Below are 17,853 nucleotides of genomic sequence, written 5' to 3'. Positions count from 1 at the left end.
GAACTGTTTTTTTTTTCAGGTTGTAGAATGATCCGTTGGCAGTCAGCAGTTGTTGCTGACCTTAGGCCCACGATAGGTGAATTCTGGGACGACTTCAACGGTGCGCTACACCTATCTGTACGTCACACCCACGTAAGTTTGGAGTTGTTGCTGGCAGGGCCGCTGATGCTGGAACCATCAATTTGGTCTTTGCTTTGTTTATCAGCAATCCGAGGCTCTCTGCCGCCTGTTACATAGGAGAGCCGCAGACCAATGCTGTCTATATCATCAGCGTATGCTAGCTTAACTAGCCGTTGAGTAATTCATCAAAGTACCGCGAGAGAACCTCTGGCTAGTTACTAACCAGATATCGATCCTTGTTGCGACAGCAGGTTACCATTCTCCACTCATGATTTAAAATATTCCGCCCGAGCGGTAATCAAGTAATCCATCATTTGAACATTACTAACAAAATTTCAAAAAAACATACATCTAATTCTAATTCGAAACTGTCTTCCCTTTTCGGACAGATGCTTGGCTGAACGCTCCAGCGGAGTTGGCACACAACCATCGGTCAATGTTGGTTTATTGTTTCTCCATGTATATTGTATTTCTTTATTTTCGTGTCGTTCTTCGCCACTAAATTAAGCACCGAAAGGAGACGAAGGTAGCGGAAGGAAAACTACGGTACAATGTGTGTGTGTGTATGTATCTATGTGTGTTTTTTGCATGCTGTTATGGTTCGCAAACTACTATATAATGGGTAACTGATAGAGCATGAGCCTTTGTCTGCATACGAATCTGCATCGCCTTCAACAAAACACGTGGAATGATAATAGACAGACAGGCAGAGACGGGCGACCGAATGTAAAACAAATGTAAAAAAAACCTATACCTCAACCCCGCAATCCGCTAAGTTCCTACCCACCAACCTCATCATCAGCGTTCAGGTTTCAGAACGCTTTTTGTGCACGCGAAAAACTGCATTAAAATGTGGTCTTATGTGAATTTAAAATAAAAAAAAAAGGGAGAAGGATTAAATTTCACTAAAACAAAAAGAAAGAACCGGTTTCCTGCACCCGTGTTTACTAGATTAGCTTTACAAACACCTATTATCGCGAGAGAACAAAAGTAAATATATGTACCTATAAAATAGCGTAACGAGTTCACTGTACGATGGAAAACAGAGAGAGAGAGTGAAAATAAAAAGTCCCTTCTGCTTTGTTTAAAAAAAAGGAAAAATCACGCACGCTACTCGCTAAACGTTGCGTTAAAAGAAAAAACAACAAAAACAATGGAAATAGAAGAAGCCGAAGCCGAGCAGCCCGGCTCCACTTGCCGAAGGGAAGAAAGCGAAGTAAAAAAAAAAACAAAACACGCACACACAACAAATCGACGCTTACGAGCCGAACTGGTCCTGCGTGCCCTCGATCGGCCCGAACTCGTACGCCCCGTGGCCGTCGAACTTGAGGTAGTAGTCGTGGTGCGTCCAGAGCGACTTCCGGTGCGACACGGTGAAGAGCGTGATGCCGACCGCCCGGCAGTACTGGTACATGCTGCCCTCGACGTCCACCGACACCGCCGACGTGCACTCGTCCAGGATCGCGAACTGCGGATTGTGGTAGAACAGGCGGGCCATCGCGATCCGCTGCTTCTCGCCGCCGGACAGCACGTCGATCCAGTCCTCGATCGCGTCCAGGCCCTTCTCCCGCACCTGCAGGTAGGTGAGCTGCACCAGGTCGAGGTACTTGAGCAGGTCCGCGTCGGTTTTGCCGCGCCGCTTCATCTCCTGGTGCGTGTGCGGATAGATAATCTGTCGAACAAGGGAGGGAGGGGGGGGGGAGTGGGTGGGATTCGATTAAGCTCAAACGTACGGGAGCGGGACACACCAACACCTCACCTGATCGCGCAGCGAGCCGAGCGTCATGTACGGGCGCTGGGGGATGTAGAACAGCTTGCCGGCGGGCGGTTTCGTCACCTTGCCGCCCCACGTCGGCCACAGCTCGCCGAGGATGCGGAACAGGCTGCTCTTGCCGCACCCGTTCGGGCCGCACACGAGCACGTTCATGCCGGACTTGACCTCGAACGTGAGGTCCTTCACCAGCACGTCGCCGTTCGGCGTCACCAGCGGCACGTGCTCGAACTTGATCAGATTGTCCTGGAACTTGAGCAGGCCCCGGCCCGGGCCGATGTCGCCCGCGTCCGCGATCGCCGAGTTGTTCACCATCGTGCGCTCGTACCGGCCCGAGTTGAGGTCCTTCAGCACGACCGTCAGCTCGGTCATGCGGGCGGTGAACCCGGCCAGCCGGGACATCTCCCGGCCGGCCAGCACCAGCCGCCCGATCGCCTCCGCCAGCTTCACCAGCATGCGGCCGAACGTGTAGTAGCGCTGGAGAGAGAGAGAGAAAACAACAACATGAGAGCGAGGAATTATTAAACTAAAGAAAGGAAAAGGTGCCGAGTTGTGACTTACGCTCAACCGTTCGCTCTGCTGGCTGCCGGTCAGCAGCGGATGATCCTTCTCGAAGAACGGCAGCGACACGGCGTAGAATCCAACGACCGTTGCAATGTCTTTGAAAGTTTCAAAGTAAAAAAAACACAATTAATACAAAAATTTACCACAAAACAGGCCCAAAAAGGTCCTTACATTTCGCCACCATGTTGTCCACGATACCCATGCCGACGCGGAACTCGAGGAACTTGCGCAGGTGGCCGACGAGCTTGTTGAAGCTGGCCAGAATCGTCAGCTTCTCCCGGTTGTTGCCCTTGTAGAACGCGATCTCCTCCGAGTTGGTGATCAGCCGGCTGTTCACGTACCGGAACTCACCCTCCAGCTTCTGCTCCAGCACGGTCAGCCGGCCGGTCGGTTTGCGCAGGTTGGTGAGAAACACGCCGGAGAAGAACAGATACAGCAGCAGGATGCCGGGCGTCGTGCCGCCCAGGTTGGTCGTCAGCCGGTACACGTAGATGACGATGTCGAGCAGCGGCTTGCAGATGTTCGAGTACAGGTCGGTAACGCTCTCGCAGAACTTGTCAATGTCGGTCGTCAGCAGCTGGTCCGCGTTCGCTATCCGGTTGTCCAGGTTGGACATTTTGTAGTAGGTGAAGCCTCTGGAAAAAGTGGAAGCAGAAAGGAACGAAAGGTTTATTGTTTGTCAACGGCACTGTGCACTCCCTTCCGCCCGGTTGCGTACGCACTTCAGGTACTCGTTGTATAGGTATTGCGACAGGTTGGTGCGGAAGCGTAGCTTCAGCTCGCCTATGCTCCATTTCAGCACGTTGTTAACCACGGCAATCTGTGGAGGGAGAAAGAGTCAGCAACTGTTAATGGCTGTGCGTAACTAGATCATTAAATCTATTTTGTACAATTCAACTTCGCCGCTACATTGTTTTTTAAGACTTTTATCGCAGTACGTAGGGTTCGTAACCTAACAGAAATAGTTTAATTGCAACTGATAATGTAACGACACATACAACACTGAATATTGTAGTATTAAGGCAATAGTATGGAATGGAAATGTGCATTTGTTTGAATTATCCCTTGCACAACACACCTGTCCTACGGCTTGGAGATTATCGTGGATGATTCCAGTCATAAACAAGATATATAAAACTCGGATAGAAAACTATCGTAGTATAACATCAACTTGCGCTTGCTCCAAAGTATTCTAAACAAGTGATGCACAAATCGCTTCAGAACTGCTGACTGTGTGCTATCGGTGCTAAACAACAATGGATTCTTTCCAAAAAAGGTCTAACCAAAATCGGACATGTCATGCATGTCTTTGCAACTGGATTACAAATTCTGGAGTCATCTATACTGACCGCAAAAGCTGCTGCTTTGCTCGTGTCAACTTTAAAGGCTAGGCTTGAGCGGATCAGCGCATATTCATTAGTGATATGCTCTCTGGAGCGCATCTACGACTCCGATCCTACTCCGACTATTGTTAGTCCGATTCCGACTCCGTCAAATTGGGAACTACTACTTCCACCAGGAGTCGGAGTCGTCCGAAGCCATAGTCATCTGGATCGGAGCCGTCCGGAGTCGTCCGGAGTCGTTCGGAGTCGTCCAGAGTCGTCCGGAGTCGTCTGGAGTCATCCAGAGTCGTCCGGAGGCGGAGTCTTCCGGAACCAGTCGGAGTCAGAGTTGTCCGGAGTTTAGGTTTACAGGCTTTTTGGGAGTGCCTATGGTGTTCCCAACATCTGTGATAGCTGAAGATTCCTTCCTGATGTAGGCTGGATAATGTGTGTGTTGTTTAAAAATGTATCTTCGCACTCTGACTGCTTGACTTTGCAAGCCATCTGTGATAATTGACCTTTCTTATGAGTTGTCAGGTGTATGAGGTGTAAATAGTCCAACGTGTAGTAATGAGGTTTACGGGACTTGGGGATTATCTTCGGCAGCAAATTAAATGTCAATCTCCATTACAAAAACACTATCAGCAAAGGTTTAAAGCTGCTTGGATTCATCTGTACACTCGCCGAAGATGTTAATGATCCGATTTGCCTGAAAACTCTGTGTGGGTATGTTCGGGTTCCGTTCAATACTTGAGTCAAACTGTGTGTTATGAAATATTTCATCCTGCCTAGACTATAGAACTCGCTGTTTACAATTAGGACAAGAATCACTTATTCAAAAGAGGCGTAAAGTTGCTCATTGTGTGTTTGGTCCCTAAATTGTTAGTCGAAGAATTTGGTGCTCCTAATCTGCTATCTAGATTGAATATCTGAATCTGGATAACTGGAGCTCTAAGGGACGCACCTGAGCTACAGTAGGCATATCTACAGTTTCAACGATCCTTTTTCAATGAAAGCCTTAACTTGTTTGATTCCGATTTTTCGGCATTAAACTTAAAAACCAAACTACTTCTTTTGTGTTCGATGAATAGTATATAAGCTAAGCTTAAGTTAGCGTTATAACCGTCAATATGATCATGCACTCATTAGTTAAACAAATCCACAAACAACTAACTTTTATGTACCATATATCGCTTATTCTTCCACAATGTAATTCTTCGCTTTACGCTAAACAAGATCATGAAATTATTGTAGACTGGCGTGTCAGAAGGTGATGGCTGACGATCGTATTGATAGTACGATATATTGAGCTTGTTTGAACTTGATAGCTCCTAATGATAGTTTGTGATGCAGCCAAACTTATGCACGTTGCTTGTGTGCATACTTTTCAAAATTAATGCATTCCAAAAAAAGAACTTTTACACCATGAATATGCCTATTAGGAAGTTATAAACAAATGATCAAAAATACAAACAAATGTGTAATGGATAAGAACAAGATACAATCTTTTGACAATGTGACTGCTTCGTTTGTTCAATGAATGTTTTTAACAAGATACTGAAATTTGCAATTTGGATTGGTTTAGCTTAATTTCCATTCAACTCATACTCGTATCTTATCCTGCACGTTCAAAATATGCTTATCAGCATCTGTAACGAAGTGCCTGAGAAAGTCTGTAATCTCTGGGTCAAGTGGGGGAATATTAATACTTTCGTTGAAGTCAGCACAGGTGTTGCATAAACTGTTTCCTGACTGTCTACCGAGCTTTAACAACTTGGTAAGTAAAAAGGACGAAAATTATAGATAATATACTATTCTTCTAAGGACGCCCTAAATGCTCTCAAAATATCTCTCTATAGTAGTAGACGATATAACATACACCGATAGGAAATATATCTAATTGGAAACCTCTAATCATATCGCTCCTATCGATCGCTCTTATCTAAACTATCGGTTGTATCAGTTGTGTTGTGTTGAAAAACTACCGAACATTTATTCCACAGCCAAAAAATCAATTGACTCGAGTTAACCCGTTTGCGAGCGATAACCAACTATGACACAGCAACATACCATACCGGGACCAATGCGAATTTAGCGATTAGATTCGTAAGACACGAATGAAAAAAAAAGAAGCAAAATAGCATAGCGCTCTCTACACATACAAACTCGTTAGACATGACGCGATACGCGAACACCTCCCACCACTCTGCTCTATCGCTTCTAAACCCTTCAGCTGTATCTATCTCGCTCGCTCTCTCTCTCTCTCCCTCTCTCTCTCTCTTTTATGAAGCACTTCTCCCTGCTGCTAGACGACGACGACGACACTTACCGCGGGCAGCGCGGACAGGTACTTGACCAGCGCGGTCCGGAACTGCTTCTTGTTCATCGTGATGATTGTGCTCTCGATCGCGGTCGCATTCTGTATCATCCAGATGTCGCTGACCGAGCGGGCAATCAGCGACAGTGCAATCACGACCAGCAAACCGTTCTCGACGCTCCATTTCTTCGGTATAATGATGCCTGCGAAAGGAAGGGATGGTGGTAAAGGGGAATGGAAGCGAAAAATTAGAGCAATGCACGTACGCACGACACCGCTTAATTTGTGCAATTTGTTGTATAGTGGCCCCCGGTCCCTGGCTGGCTGGCCCTCGCTAAGGCGATACGTGTTCGGTGCGCTGGACCCACCGTATGACCTTGTGCGGTACCGGCCCAAGGTTAGCGAGCCATCGATGCGTATTGCCGCCCGCCGATTGCATCGCGATCGTGTGTTATATATCCAATATATATTTATTCAGCTTTACTGGATCTTCTTTTATTTATACACTCCCTAATTGGTTTTCAACGGCCATTTTTAAATTTTGAATGTTAATTTCACATCCTCACAACAAACGGTGGTCGGTGGGCAGAAAAAAAAGCACCTCTCATCGTCTTCGAGCGCGTGAAACAAAAACAAAAACTAGCTACACAAACAAAAATGACAATCATTCTATGCTTTGCCGAAGCATTTGCGTCAATCGCGCCCTTCCCCACTCTTCTTTGGGGTTGGAGAGTTGGAGAGGCATTCCGCGCTAAAGCGCTCGCTTAGATAAATAATGATTCTTCAAGATCATATACGAAACGGAAGAGTGTACAAAAAAAAAGTTGCTCCTGCGTCTGTACCCTTGCCCAAAAGGGGGAGGGGGGCTTAGGCAAAAGGTATATGCCAAACATTCAAAATGCGCTGCAAAATGTCATGAGCATTACTAGTTATTCACCAAAGAAAACAATGAACAAAGCCATGCTCATTGCTGATACTCAATGAAAGTGCGTCATGACAAGCCGAACACGACATGGGAGTACTTGAGTCAACCGCAAAACTCACAAGCTAAGCTTAATACCGTCATAAGCATAATAATGACTTTTTCTGGCAGTGAACAGTGCTACCAAATGTCATTGTTACTCTCACCAACACTCATGACTGCCACGAAGCTCAAATCAGATCACGTGCCCAACTGAGATGATCAGAGGTAAGACTCAAACTGTTGGTGGACCTATCACTTGCTTGATGCCATTTTGTTTAGCACCCACCTTTGATCACTCACTTGCTCATGACATTTTCTGTCAGTGATCATCACGACACGAAAACAAAGTGACTGACCAAGAGTTAGTTGCACAACATGTAACCAAGCATGTGATGGTCGCACCGACTGTTTGAGTCTCACCTCTGATCATCACAGTAGAGCTCGTAACGTTGACAATGATTTTGTTTCAGCCGGAATTTGTCATGACTATGTCAGTGACATTTTGCAGAAATAAAATAAAATAAAAATATCAATAAAAACAAATGTCATGACATAGTGGCTGACCACGCGTTGGTCGCGAAAAATGTCACGAAGCATGCATTGGTCACACCAATCATTTTGATCATCACCTCTGATTATCACAATTGAGTACGTGACGCCGACATGGATTTTGTTTCAGTCAGAATTTGTTATGACATTGACAGTGACATTTTGCAGCACTGATTCTTCCAGTGTCTTCAAGACACAACTTTACATTCCAACCCCTTCCCATTGGTTTGCACACACACACACCTGGCCATGCTGCTTTCAAATGCAAATGGTTGCATGCACCGGTGGGTGGTGGTGGTGGCTGATGGTGAGAAGGTTGACCTGGACGACTCGTAACCGTTCCATTCCGGAATCATTAATTAATCCCTTTTTCAAACACACACACACACGCAGACCAGCGTGGATTGGCTGTGCATTATTCATTTGCGGTTCGGAGTGCTCGCACTATCGCACCCACCCGGCCGCGCTCCGTATCAAATCGATACTAGGGTGCTAGGTGGGGCGCTAGGGTGCTGCTGCTCCACCGAAGGGTTCAAAGTTTCGTGTCGCCACCAAACACAGTCGCTGACCGCACGCACTCTGCCATCGCGTGGACTTTGCCAACCCCACCGGTTTAATCTCACCGCCGTTACTCAAACCGTGTCTTATCAAGCATGGGGCGAAATTGGCAACAGCAACAAAAATAAAAACAATATCATCCTCATCATCATCACCGGGCAGGTGTGCGTGTGTGTGCCTTTCCCCGCCTGTTTAAGCCCTTAACAGGCTGCGTCGTGCCCAGTGGTGCGATTGCCCAAAACCGGACGGCCGGGTGGGGGAGGTTTTGGGGGCCTTTACCTAACAGCGTGCGCAGCTGGTTGAAGAAAACGGCATTGACGTGAGCCTTCGGGCTGCGCTTTTCCTTCTTGTCGCTGATTAAATATTGTATCTCGTCCTCCGGTCGCTGTTTGCTGCAGTGAGAAAGAGAGAGAGAGAGAGAGAGAGAGGGAGAAAACAAGCTTCAGCGAGAGTGGTCACACCCCGGCCTACCCAAACCAAGGGGCAAGGGCGACCGCGTCGAACCGGATACCTTGAACTTGTCCGTGGAAAGGGGGGAGGGGGGGGGGAGCGGGAGGGCTTGGAAACCGGTCCAGTGCTTACCGATTCTTGTGGATCTGCTTGCCGTACAGTATGATGCAGGCGGCCGCCGTACATCCGGCCACACCGACCACGGCATTCTGGTTGCCGAGCAGCTTGCTCAGGTTCGGTGCCATGGTGCTCCCCGCCTAGTACAACGCTACACGCCCGTCACACAGTTGATCGTGGTGTGGTGTTCCCCCCGGGTGGGCAGAAGCGATTTCCGGTCGCTGTCAGCGGACCGGGACCAGGGCAGGTTGATCGGTGGCTTCACTCGCTCGGTGGAGCAATTGACACACACACAAAAACACACACACACAGACACACACTTGCGCAGACAGTATCGTGACCCCTTATCGTGTGTCACACCCAGCTGTCAGAGAGAAGGAGAGCTGGCCCCGCGTTACGACGACGACGACGACGACGGCGACAGGGAGGATGATGAGCTGCGAATGGGTCGCGAACGGTTCGTAACCAAGTCCAGCCCTGCTGTGTCTAGCAGGCGCCCGCTGATTACCTGTGTCCCGCGACTGATGGGATGTTGTCCACACACAGACACCCCCACACACACACACACAAACAAGCACGCAGCGCGCGACGCTCTAGTCCACCAACACCTACAAAAATAGACCAATAGAAAGAAGAGCAATCGGTGTGTGTTTGTGAGGCCTGCGCGAGCGAGACGGGGAGTGTCGGTGGTGAAATAGATGTGTGAGCGATGGTTTCTTTGTTGTTTTTTTTTTTTCGCTGGGATGCGAAGGCTGTCATCCTGATGTAGCTCACCAAACCTCCGCGCTTCTTCACGTCCACGGGACGGCATGAAAAACAAACTCACCTGATTGTTACCCGAAGAAGAGGTTAAGGGCCCGAGACCTGCTACACCAGCCCACCTAGTGGCAATGGGCAAATCGGGCACGAGGGCAAACAACAACCAAACACGCACACACACACACGCACGCACGCCACTTTCGCCAGCGGAGTGGAGAAAAAAAACTTTCCCGTTATTGTGTTGACGTTCGGCTGCTTGGCGAAACTGAACTCGAACTCCAACTTCCAAGCATTAGTTCCCACCGCCTCTCCCTACTGCCTTACCTGGCTCTTGTGGGGCTTTTCACGCCGTTTCACTCTCGCCAACACGTACACAACAATAGCGGATGCAGAGTGTGTATGTGTGTGTGTGTCAGCTGTCAGACGAGTTCGGTTGATTTTTCGGTTTCGGCATTGTTTTCGTGCTGAGAAACTTGTCGCAGGGAATCCGGGGCACTGTTGACCCCATATGGGATTGTGGGGGAACTTTTTTCTTTTTCGTTTTCGTTTACAATTGAGGGGAAACTGTTTTCGATTCGATTGAGTTTCACAGTGTGTGTGTTTTATTTTTCAAAACATTATGAAGAACATAATAAAACTAAATTATTGGATTATTTTTGACTATTTGTTAAGAGGGAAAGCATTTGTGGACAAACAATTGCCAAATTTTATATTTTGGCGTTAGCTCTTACTGTACGGTCTGTTTCCGAGTTACGCGTTTCTCGGCTAAAGAGGTTACTCAGATACAACTTTCAAAATTTAACAGTTAACGTGTCACATCGATACAATTGGTTCCGAAAATACTGGAAATCTGGGTACATCCTGTATCTAAGTTACGCTGTTTGTTCACTCCCAAGTCCTCCACGTAACTCGACTATACGCGAAAGTGTAATGATAAGTTGTTTAGCAAAAAAACAAAAAGCTCATTCAGTAGGACACCTTTTATCCAGCTTTCCATATATCCGTGTTTTTAAGAAATGACACTTCAATACAAAGATGACATTGTGTGCTGAGGATAATATTTGAAAAAGCCGTTTTCAGATCATACGATCAAAACAAAAAATGCTAAAATTTAAGGTCAATTCAAATAATTTTCTCAAACAAACATGAAGTTCATTGAAACTAAACTGGTTAAAAAAAAAATACATAATTAAAATAAAACCTTAAAGTTTTTGCGATAAAAAACGTAGTTGGACCCACTATCCGTGTTATTGTATAATTCGGGTGAGATCGATTCCCGAAAAGCCCGGATAAACGGCGTACCACTGGACATAAATAGATACTTTTCAAAAAGTTAGGTGTTTGTATTCTCGACATTTGTCAAGTAATACGATTCATGCAGATAATTTTTTTAGTACTTTTCAGCATTTGTTTGCATTTTTTTTGCAAAAAAAAAATTTACACAATACTTGGAAAAAATTACCATTTAGTATTTTTTTTTTGTTCTTTGGCACAACAACCGTTGTCGGTCAAGGCCTGTCTGTACCACTAAGGAGCTCGGCTTTCTGTTACTTATTTATTATCATAGAAGGATAGTCAGTCCTACGTATGGGGGTCTACGTATGGTTCCGTTCGGGGATTGAATCCATGTTGTACATATAAGTTAGTAATATCTGGGGTTTTAATCGTTTTTTAAAGGAGAAAAAATCTTCTCCAATGAGCTACCAAAACTGATAAGATGTGAAACTCGGTGTACTATCGTGACCGGTAGTACAGGCGGTCCCCGAGATACACGGTTAATGGGGACCGAAAACGGCCGCAAAATATCGCGCACCTTGAATTTCCGCGTAAGTCGAATCTCGTGAATTCCAGCCAAAATTTCGCTAATTTTCGTGTAATTTTGCATGTGAGGAGGTGGTTGTAGCCATTTAATTAATGATTTGATATGATTCTGACAGAATATAACAATGTTAAGCCTTTTGAAATGGTTCTAAGCCTTCAATCAGAAGGAAAATTATTTAGCATTTGACGATCGATGTGTCAAAGCAGTACAATTTGCCCAAATAACTATCAAATTAAAAGAAAAACGCGTTTAAGAGGTGCCGTTTATGTCGGGGACCGCCTGTACCCACTCCAGGGCAGGTACAAAAATACTGTCCGCGACCTGTCAGCCTTTCATTTGAGAGGTCTGACTTGCAAATTGGTCGTTAAAAGGCCGAGCAGATCAACACTTAAGAAATGTATGTACACGTTTTTTTTACCATGGAAGGAACTTTTAAAATGTGAGTCGAAAACAACTCTATACACTCTAATTTGTTCGCAATTGATTCACAACAGCGTTTCCAACCGCATTTGACCGTTCCGGCCAAGACTACTAAGTTAAACGTACCAGGCAATTTGGGAAGGTTAGTATATTAGGTAACTTGATAGTATTTTTGTTTCAAAATTATTTCCTCATATGACCGCAGCTTGAAGTAAATCTAACCGTCTGATAATGAATTCTCGCCACTGTAGTGTGTTCCGTAAAAAATCCAAAATTGTATGCCTATCTTTAGTCGAAGCACTGTAGCAAACACACGAACGGTGACCATTTTGCTCCGCCCTCCCATTGCGACTACGTTTGCGGCGTGCGCTTTTCCATAGAAAGCTCCTGATTGTCCGGTTCGGATGAAATCGTTCGACACGGGGCAACATGATTGTGCAAGCCGACCAGTGGCGTGTTGCGACACGGCCGCGAGAGATTTTCGTATGAATTTCATGTTTTTATTTAACAAAAAAACGAAAGAAACGAAACGGAGCATTTAAGTTTGAGCGGCCGAGATTATCGGTACCATGGTCGTCCTTGTTGTCACCAACGTGGAGGCCATTTTTCTTTTTGTTTTACAGTATGCGTGCGCGCTCCGTTGCTCCAACACAGATTTTCCCCTTTTTTTTCTTGCATCAAAATGCAACCAACAGACGAACGGGGTACCATTTCCTAACAGCCAATCCACTCTCCTCTGCTTAGCAACACGTAAGCTCCCCCCCCCCCCCCTTCCTCCCTTTCTTTCCCTATCTGCCTAATCAATTCCGCTTACTTGGCAACAGCGGCAGCCTGGTCGAGGAACTGGGCCAGCTTCACGTCACGCTCGCTCAGGCCGGCACAGTCGTGGGTCGCGAGCGTCACCTGCACCTTGTTGTACACGTTGAACCACTCCGGATGGTGGTCCATCTTGTCCGCCTTGAGTGCGACGCGCGTCATGAAGCCGAACGCTTCGTTAAAGTCCCCGAACAGGTACTCCTTGTAGATGGCATCCCGGTCCTTCACCATGGTCCAGCCGGCGGCGAACAGCGGGGTCAGCAGCTCCGTACGCTGCGCTTCGGTCAGTTTAGCAAGCTAGGAGGGGAGAAAGAGGAATGCGACACAAAAATGGCAACAAAAAAGAAATAATTTAGTTATTTTCAGCCAAACGGCAACGGTTAGTTCAGCCACCTGTTGGCATCGGGAGTAGCATACAAACTCACAAAAAAAGACTAAAAAGCAAAGAGGTCAAACGGTGACACTTACCATCTTTTTCTTTTTGATAATGGCCGCACTCGCGTAGGTTCGATACGGGACGGTTCGGTGCACGCGGTACTCGGGCGACTGTACGTTGGGAATGTAACGAGATGAATAACGAGAAAGATGGAGATTGTGAGCTGCTCAGGGTCGGGAGAGAACAAAAAAAAAGTGAACGGCTCCACGCGATGGAGCGCGTCGATGGTGGGGGGTGGAGGGAGATAGGGAAGGGAAGGCCCGGGAGGAGTGAGGGAGACGCTGTAAACAACGCGAATGCGTGCGGACCGCACATCGGCGCGACCAGCAGTAACGGCCTACCTTCGGAACCGGGCCGGCGTTGCTAGTATTGGTGCCGACCGTTCCCGCGAGAGACAGATTCAGCGGTCGGATGTCGTACTGCTGCACAGAAGCACGGAACGCCGCGGCCGCGACTCCAAACAACCTCTCGATCGCCAGCCGGGACGGAACACACCGCACCGAGCTTTGTGGCTTTAGGATGCGGGCAAGCATCGTTTCTGGCATGTTTGCCGTGATTTTCCGCTTTTCCACTGGTTTGTTGTTGTGCCGGTTATTTTATTTTGTCTTTCGCGTACACTTTAACAAGGTGTATGAAGATGAGGAATGCTGGAGCAACTTTGACGTTTCCCGACCTGACATTAGCAAAAACAGGCGACGCCCGAGATACGCCACTAATGGAAACCTCAAACATGGCCACGACATGCTGCTTTCCCAGTCAGAATATTCCTAACTTTCGTGTTACTTTGCATGGCATTTATAGGCTTCAGCCAATAAATCAATCTTTTGATATAGTTCTGACAGTTTATTGCAATTTTCAACCATTTTTTAAAAAAATATAACATTCGACCAGAAATCGATGTGTCAAATTAGTCGAATTTGCCTTAAGAACTGTCAAGTTTAAAACACCGCGTATCTCGGGGATTACCTGTACTAATGGCTCCCTGTTACTGACAACTGAAAAAAAAAAAACATTTTCCAGGAAGTCGGGGTACCCGGAGTAGCCAGCGACTTTGGAGGCTTATAACTTTTGAATGCGCAATCCAATATCGATGCAGTATTTTGAAGAAAATTGAATAAACAAATGCAGTTTCCATAACTGTGCAGAGATTGTTTCAACTCGCTACCGGTTTTTAGTTACAGCTTTTCAAAGTTGACAGGATTTTTTGAAAAAAAAAAAATACAATATATAAAAAAATATTATTTTCAGTACTTTACAATTTTTTACAGTAAAATGGCTTTAGTAGTTTTAAGAACTGTATATTACACGTCTTGTATGTATTTTTCAGATTTTTTCTACAAGTAATTAAAAAGATAAAGGAGTTTCGATTTGAATAAAAACCGTTACATTATGACCCTTGCTGGTAGAAAGACAACACCAAATAAATTTCACACACAATGTTTAAATTCAGTCTCTTTACAATGTTTAATCAACATAACTTACCAATGGGGACAATTTTATGAAGTATTTGCGTTTTTAGTAATTGCGTATTTTATAAAATTATGATGACAGATCAAAATCAATCAAAATCGATTTACCTTCCCGAACGATTTTCAGATCAAGACGATTTGGCTGTGATTTACTCACATCAGGGCCGATATTATGTTAGTCAAACAAAAATGCTGATTTTTCATTATGATCCGAAAAAGATAAAGAAATCATTAAAAAGTTTGTATAATACCAACTTTGTGACTCTCATAAATGGCCCTTTAGTCCAAAATTCAATATTATCAAAAAGTAAAACTACCTGCAGGGCTAAAATTGAACTTGAACCAATAGAATAGATATAGTAACAGCTGTGGGATATAGGTATAAGCACGGTATATTTACACAATTTTAGAACCTTTCGGCGCAATTGGTAAACTTATTATAAATTTATATGAGGTTTAAACTTAATTTTACGCTTAAAATGAGTTCCTAGAAATTAGAAAATATAATCGTTACTTACAATTGCTGTGTGGGTATGCGCTCACAGTACGACCCTCGTCAATTAAAATTATTTTTTCAGCATTTTCCTAAAACTGATGGCACATATATTGAAGATTCTCACAATATTTACCAAACCCAAAAAAAAATCTCATCTATTAACCGATCGCAGCAAAACGAGCTTTAATTGTAAATAATTCAAAGCATAAAAGGTACCCCATGTTCTATTGCATTTAATGATGAGTTTTGTGCATGTTCCGTGCTCTTTTTGTCTGGCGACATACCATGCCCAATCATTGTGCCTAACTGAGTGGAGAAACCAACGTCTGCGCTAAATAATACCGACAGTTAAAATTGCAGCAAGGGACGTGTGCTTCCGCTGTCCGGCCTCATAGACAGATGTGCTAAAGCTACGCTGCTATTATGGAAACAATGGTTTATTGTTATTTTGAAGGATGCAATAGACATCCCAGCACGGGCCGGCCTGGCGACCTAATCTCACGCCCGTTCTGCGCTGCACGCTCGTCTGCTAGGTCGCACGCTACCGTAGGACGTACACGAGTTACACGTGTGCATAGAACAGAATCGGACAGTTTTGTGGGTTGTAAAACTTCAGTCTAGTAAACGTTGGAACATATTTTTCCCTTTGCTCGGCTGCTAGATTGCTGGTCGCGGCTAGACACATAATGGCTACACACACACATACGCACACACACGCACACTGACACACTAACGAGTTAAAACGGAGGTACCGATTTTGAACCTGAACCAGAACCTTGCACAGCTTCAGGTGGTTGCTTCGGAAGCTTTTTTCTGGGTCCTAGGAGTGCCCGGCATGTTTGTAGATAACCTAACCTAACACTAAACAATTTAAAAATACCTGGAAAAAGACAGGGGTGTAAAGTTGCAGAGTAACAGATAAAACAAAACAAACAACAAATAAAGCACACAATTAAACACACTCAGAACACAGCGGGGCGATGCGCGCTAGTAGCACGGTGCCTCGCAGCGGCTCGGCAAAGGAGCCTGAGGCCACGCCGGGGGGGGGCGGGCGTTCTTACTTCCAAATGACGGTCACGTTCGAGTCCATGTCGATCTCCTGCTCGATCCGGCTCGGCGACAGGCCCGTCTTGCAGCAGATCTCGTCCAAGCTGTTCAGCCCGGTGTACAGCTTGTGCTTGGGCGTCGGTATCGAGCCGGTAAAGATCGGGTACTTGTTGATGCAGCGAATTAGGTTGTGCTGCAGCCCGAACGACACCAGCTTCCGCTCGTCGATGTTGTTGTCGCGCGGGCAGAGCCGCTGGCACAGCGAGCGCAGCGTGACGCCGTGCGTCATCTGCGAGTACAGCTGCAGTATGCTGAACAGGCTGGGCAGCCGCACCGTGTCCACCTTTTCCGCGTGCTGCAGCTGCACGTACCGGCGGCACTCGTCCGCCAGCGCCCGGTCGCGCGTCAGCTTCTGCAGCTCGCGCGTACACATGTACACGTTGCTGTACTTGAGCAGGGGCAGCAGCTGCATCACGCCGTAGTACACCAGGTTCTGGATGCACGACTTCACCAGCTGATTCTCGACGTCCGCCTCGGCCGCGATGCGGGCCACGTGATTGATGCCGTTAATGAACGGCAGCACCTGCTGCGTGGTCAGGTCCCACGAGTCCGGATCCGTGTCCTCGAACCCGCGGCACATCAGCGGCACCTGGTGGTCCTGCACGGCCGGCGGGTCCGCCTTGAGCGGCCCGATCTTGAGGTAGATCGTGGTGTCGCCCTCGACGATCGTCGCGACCTGGCGCTGGTTCAGGTCGCGCAGTATGCACGACAGCAGGTTGCAGATGTTGCCGTTGTTCTCCGCGTTGGACAGAAACGAGCCCTCCTCCTCCATCATCAGCAGATACTCGGCGAGCTTCTTCACCACCGCCTCGTACTGGACGGTCCGGGACCACGAGTCGAACACGAAGCACAGGTTGAAGTAGAAAAAGTTCCGCTGGTAGCGCACGTGATTGATGCGCACCGGATAGCCGATCACCTTGTGGCCGAGGGTGTTGCTGCGGGCGCCAGAAAGAAGGAGAAAAGAAGGGAAGGGAGGGGGGAAGTTGAGTGAAGGCTGTAATTGTGGGGGCAAACAGACATCGCTGGTTAGAATCGTGGTCTCACATGGTAAGGATGCATCGTTGCAGCTGCGGCTTCGGTATGATGTACGTGCGAATTGAGTCGAACACCTCCTTGGTGATGAAGTTCTCCGGCACCTGGCAGCTGATTTTCGACCCCGCCACCACGTGGAACTCGCTCAGCAGTATACAGCGGATTGGGCCGTCCTTCGCCTTGCCAGATTTGGGCTACAAACAGCAAGCAAACCAACACCGCCATGCAAACAAACATTTTGATGTTAAGTGAGTGAAGCTGAGGGGAGCGACCCAAATCGAAGCGCTTACCTCGCGGTGCAATTGCTCCCGGTCCATCGTTGTCGTTGGCGAAGCGCAGTTACATATTTCCTTAAAACTAAACAAACGAATTCCCTGGGCACAGCACCCGAGCGGTGGCCGATGCGGGTTGGGATTGCTGATGGGCTCCGCTGGTGACGTTTACGCACCAACAAACGGTGATTGTCATAACAAAGGAAGCAGCGTTTACACGACGCGCAGCATTTTGGCACGTTTATACCGCGCGTGTTGCTCACTGTAGATCATTTTAGATGTTTGAAATCTCCAACTCCAAGGTTCAACGCTGGAATGGGATCAATTCCACGAATGACACCGAGTTAAGTCGTAAGACCAGTTCCAGCATTAAGATGGGTTCAAGAATAGCTTCAAACGAGGGTTTGGAACAATTTTACCCAAGTGCCACAAATCCGCTCAACAACCACTCAACGGGTGCTAAACGGCTCAACTTCTCAACTTAAAAGGAAT

At 46.8% G+C, this 17,853-nt stretch overlaps 3 protein-coding genes across 4 annotated transcripts; all 3 read right to left on the bottom strand.

Moving 5' to 3' along the window:
* Positions 1-559: 559 nt before the first annotated feature.
* LOC1271802 (ATP-binding cassette sub-family D member 3) lies at positions 560-9,942 on the bottom strand. 2 transcript variants are annotated; one of them, XM_061659219.1, is made up of 9 exons: positions 9,816-9,942; positions 8,748-9,340; positions 8,445-8,557; positions 6,107-6,297; positions 3,178-3,275; positions 2,627-3,090; positions 2,453-2,550; positions 1,880-2,368; positions 560-1,792 (listed from the first exon to the last, which is right to left on the bottom strand). In XM_061659219.1, exons 2-9 carry the CDS (start codon positions 8,858-8,860, stop codon positions 1,379-1,381), a joined length of 1,980 nt encoding a protein of 659 aa, XP_061515203.1. In that variant the 5' UTR covers positions 8,861-9,340; positions 9,816-9,942; the 3' UTR covers positions 560-1,378. The 2 variants fall into 2 exon arrangements, with proteins under 2 accessions (XP_061515203.1, XP_310656.2); XM_310656.4 differs by having other exon boundaries at positions 9,559-9,927.
* Positions 9,943-12,211: 2,269 nt separating this feature from the next.
* On the bottom strand, positions 12,212-13,670 carry LOC1271804 (pterin-4-alpha-carbinolamine dehydratase). The gene is made up of 3 exons (XM_310658.4): positions 13,327-13,670; positions 13,018-13,095; positions 12,212-12,846 (listed from the first exon to the last, which is right to left on the bottom strand). Exons 1-3 carry the CDS (start codon positions 13,528-13,530, stop codon positions 12,544-12,546), a joined length of 585 nt encoding a protein of 194 aa, XP_310658.5. The 5' UTR covers positions 13,531-13,670; the 3' UTR covers positions 12,212-12,543.
* Positions 13,671-14,828: 1,158 nt separating this feature from the next.
* LOC1271805 (GATOR complex protein NPRL2) lies at positions 14,829-17,562 on the bottom strand. Its single transcript, XM_310659.5, has 3 exons — positions 17,380-17,562; positions 17,102-17,283; positions 14,829-16,992 (listed from the first exon to the last, which is right to left on the bottom strand). Exons 1-3 carry the CDS (start codon positions 17,404-17,406, stop codon positions 16,008-16,010), a joined length of 1,194 nt encoding a protein of 397 aa, XP_310659.3. The 5' UTR covers positions 17,407-17,562; the 3' UTR covers positions 14,829-16,007.
* Between the last annotated feature and the right edge of the window lie 291 nt (positions 17,563-17,853).

Source organism: Anopheles gambiae, chromosome X, assembly GCF_943734735.2.
Source record: "Anopheles gambiae chromosome X, idAnoGambNW_F1_1, whole genome shotgun sequence".
NCBI lineage: Eukaryota > Metazoa > Arthropoda > Insecta > Diptera > Culicidae > Anopheles > Anopheles gambiae.
Note: the sequence above shows the minus strand (reverse complement) of the source record. Positions and strands in the feature narration are given on the sequence as shown.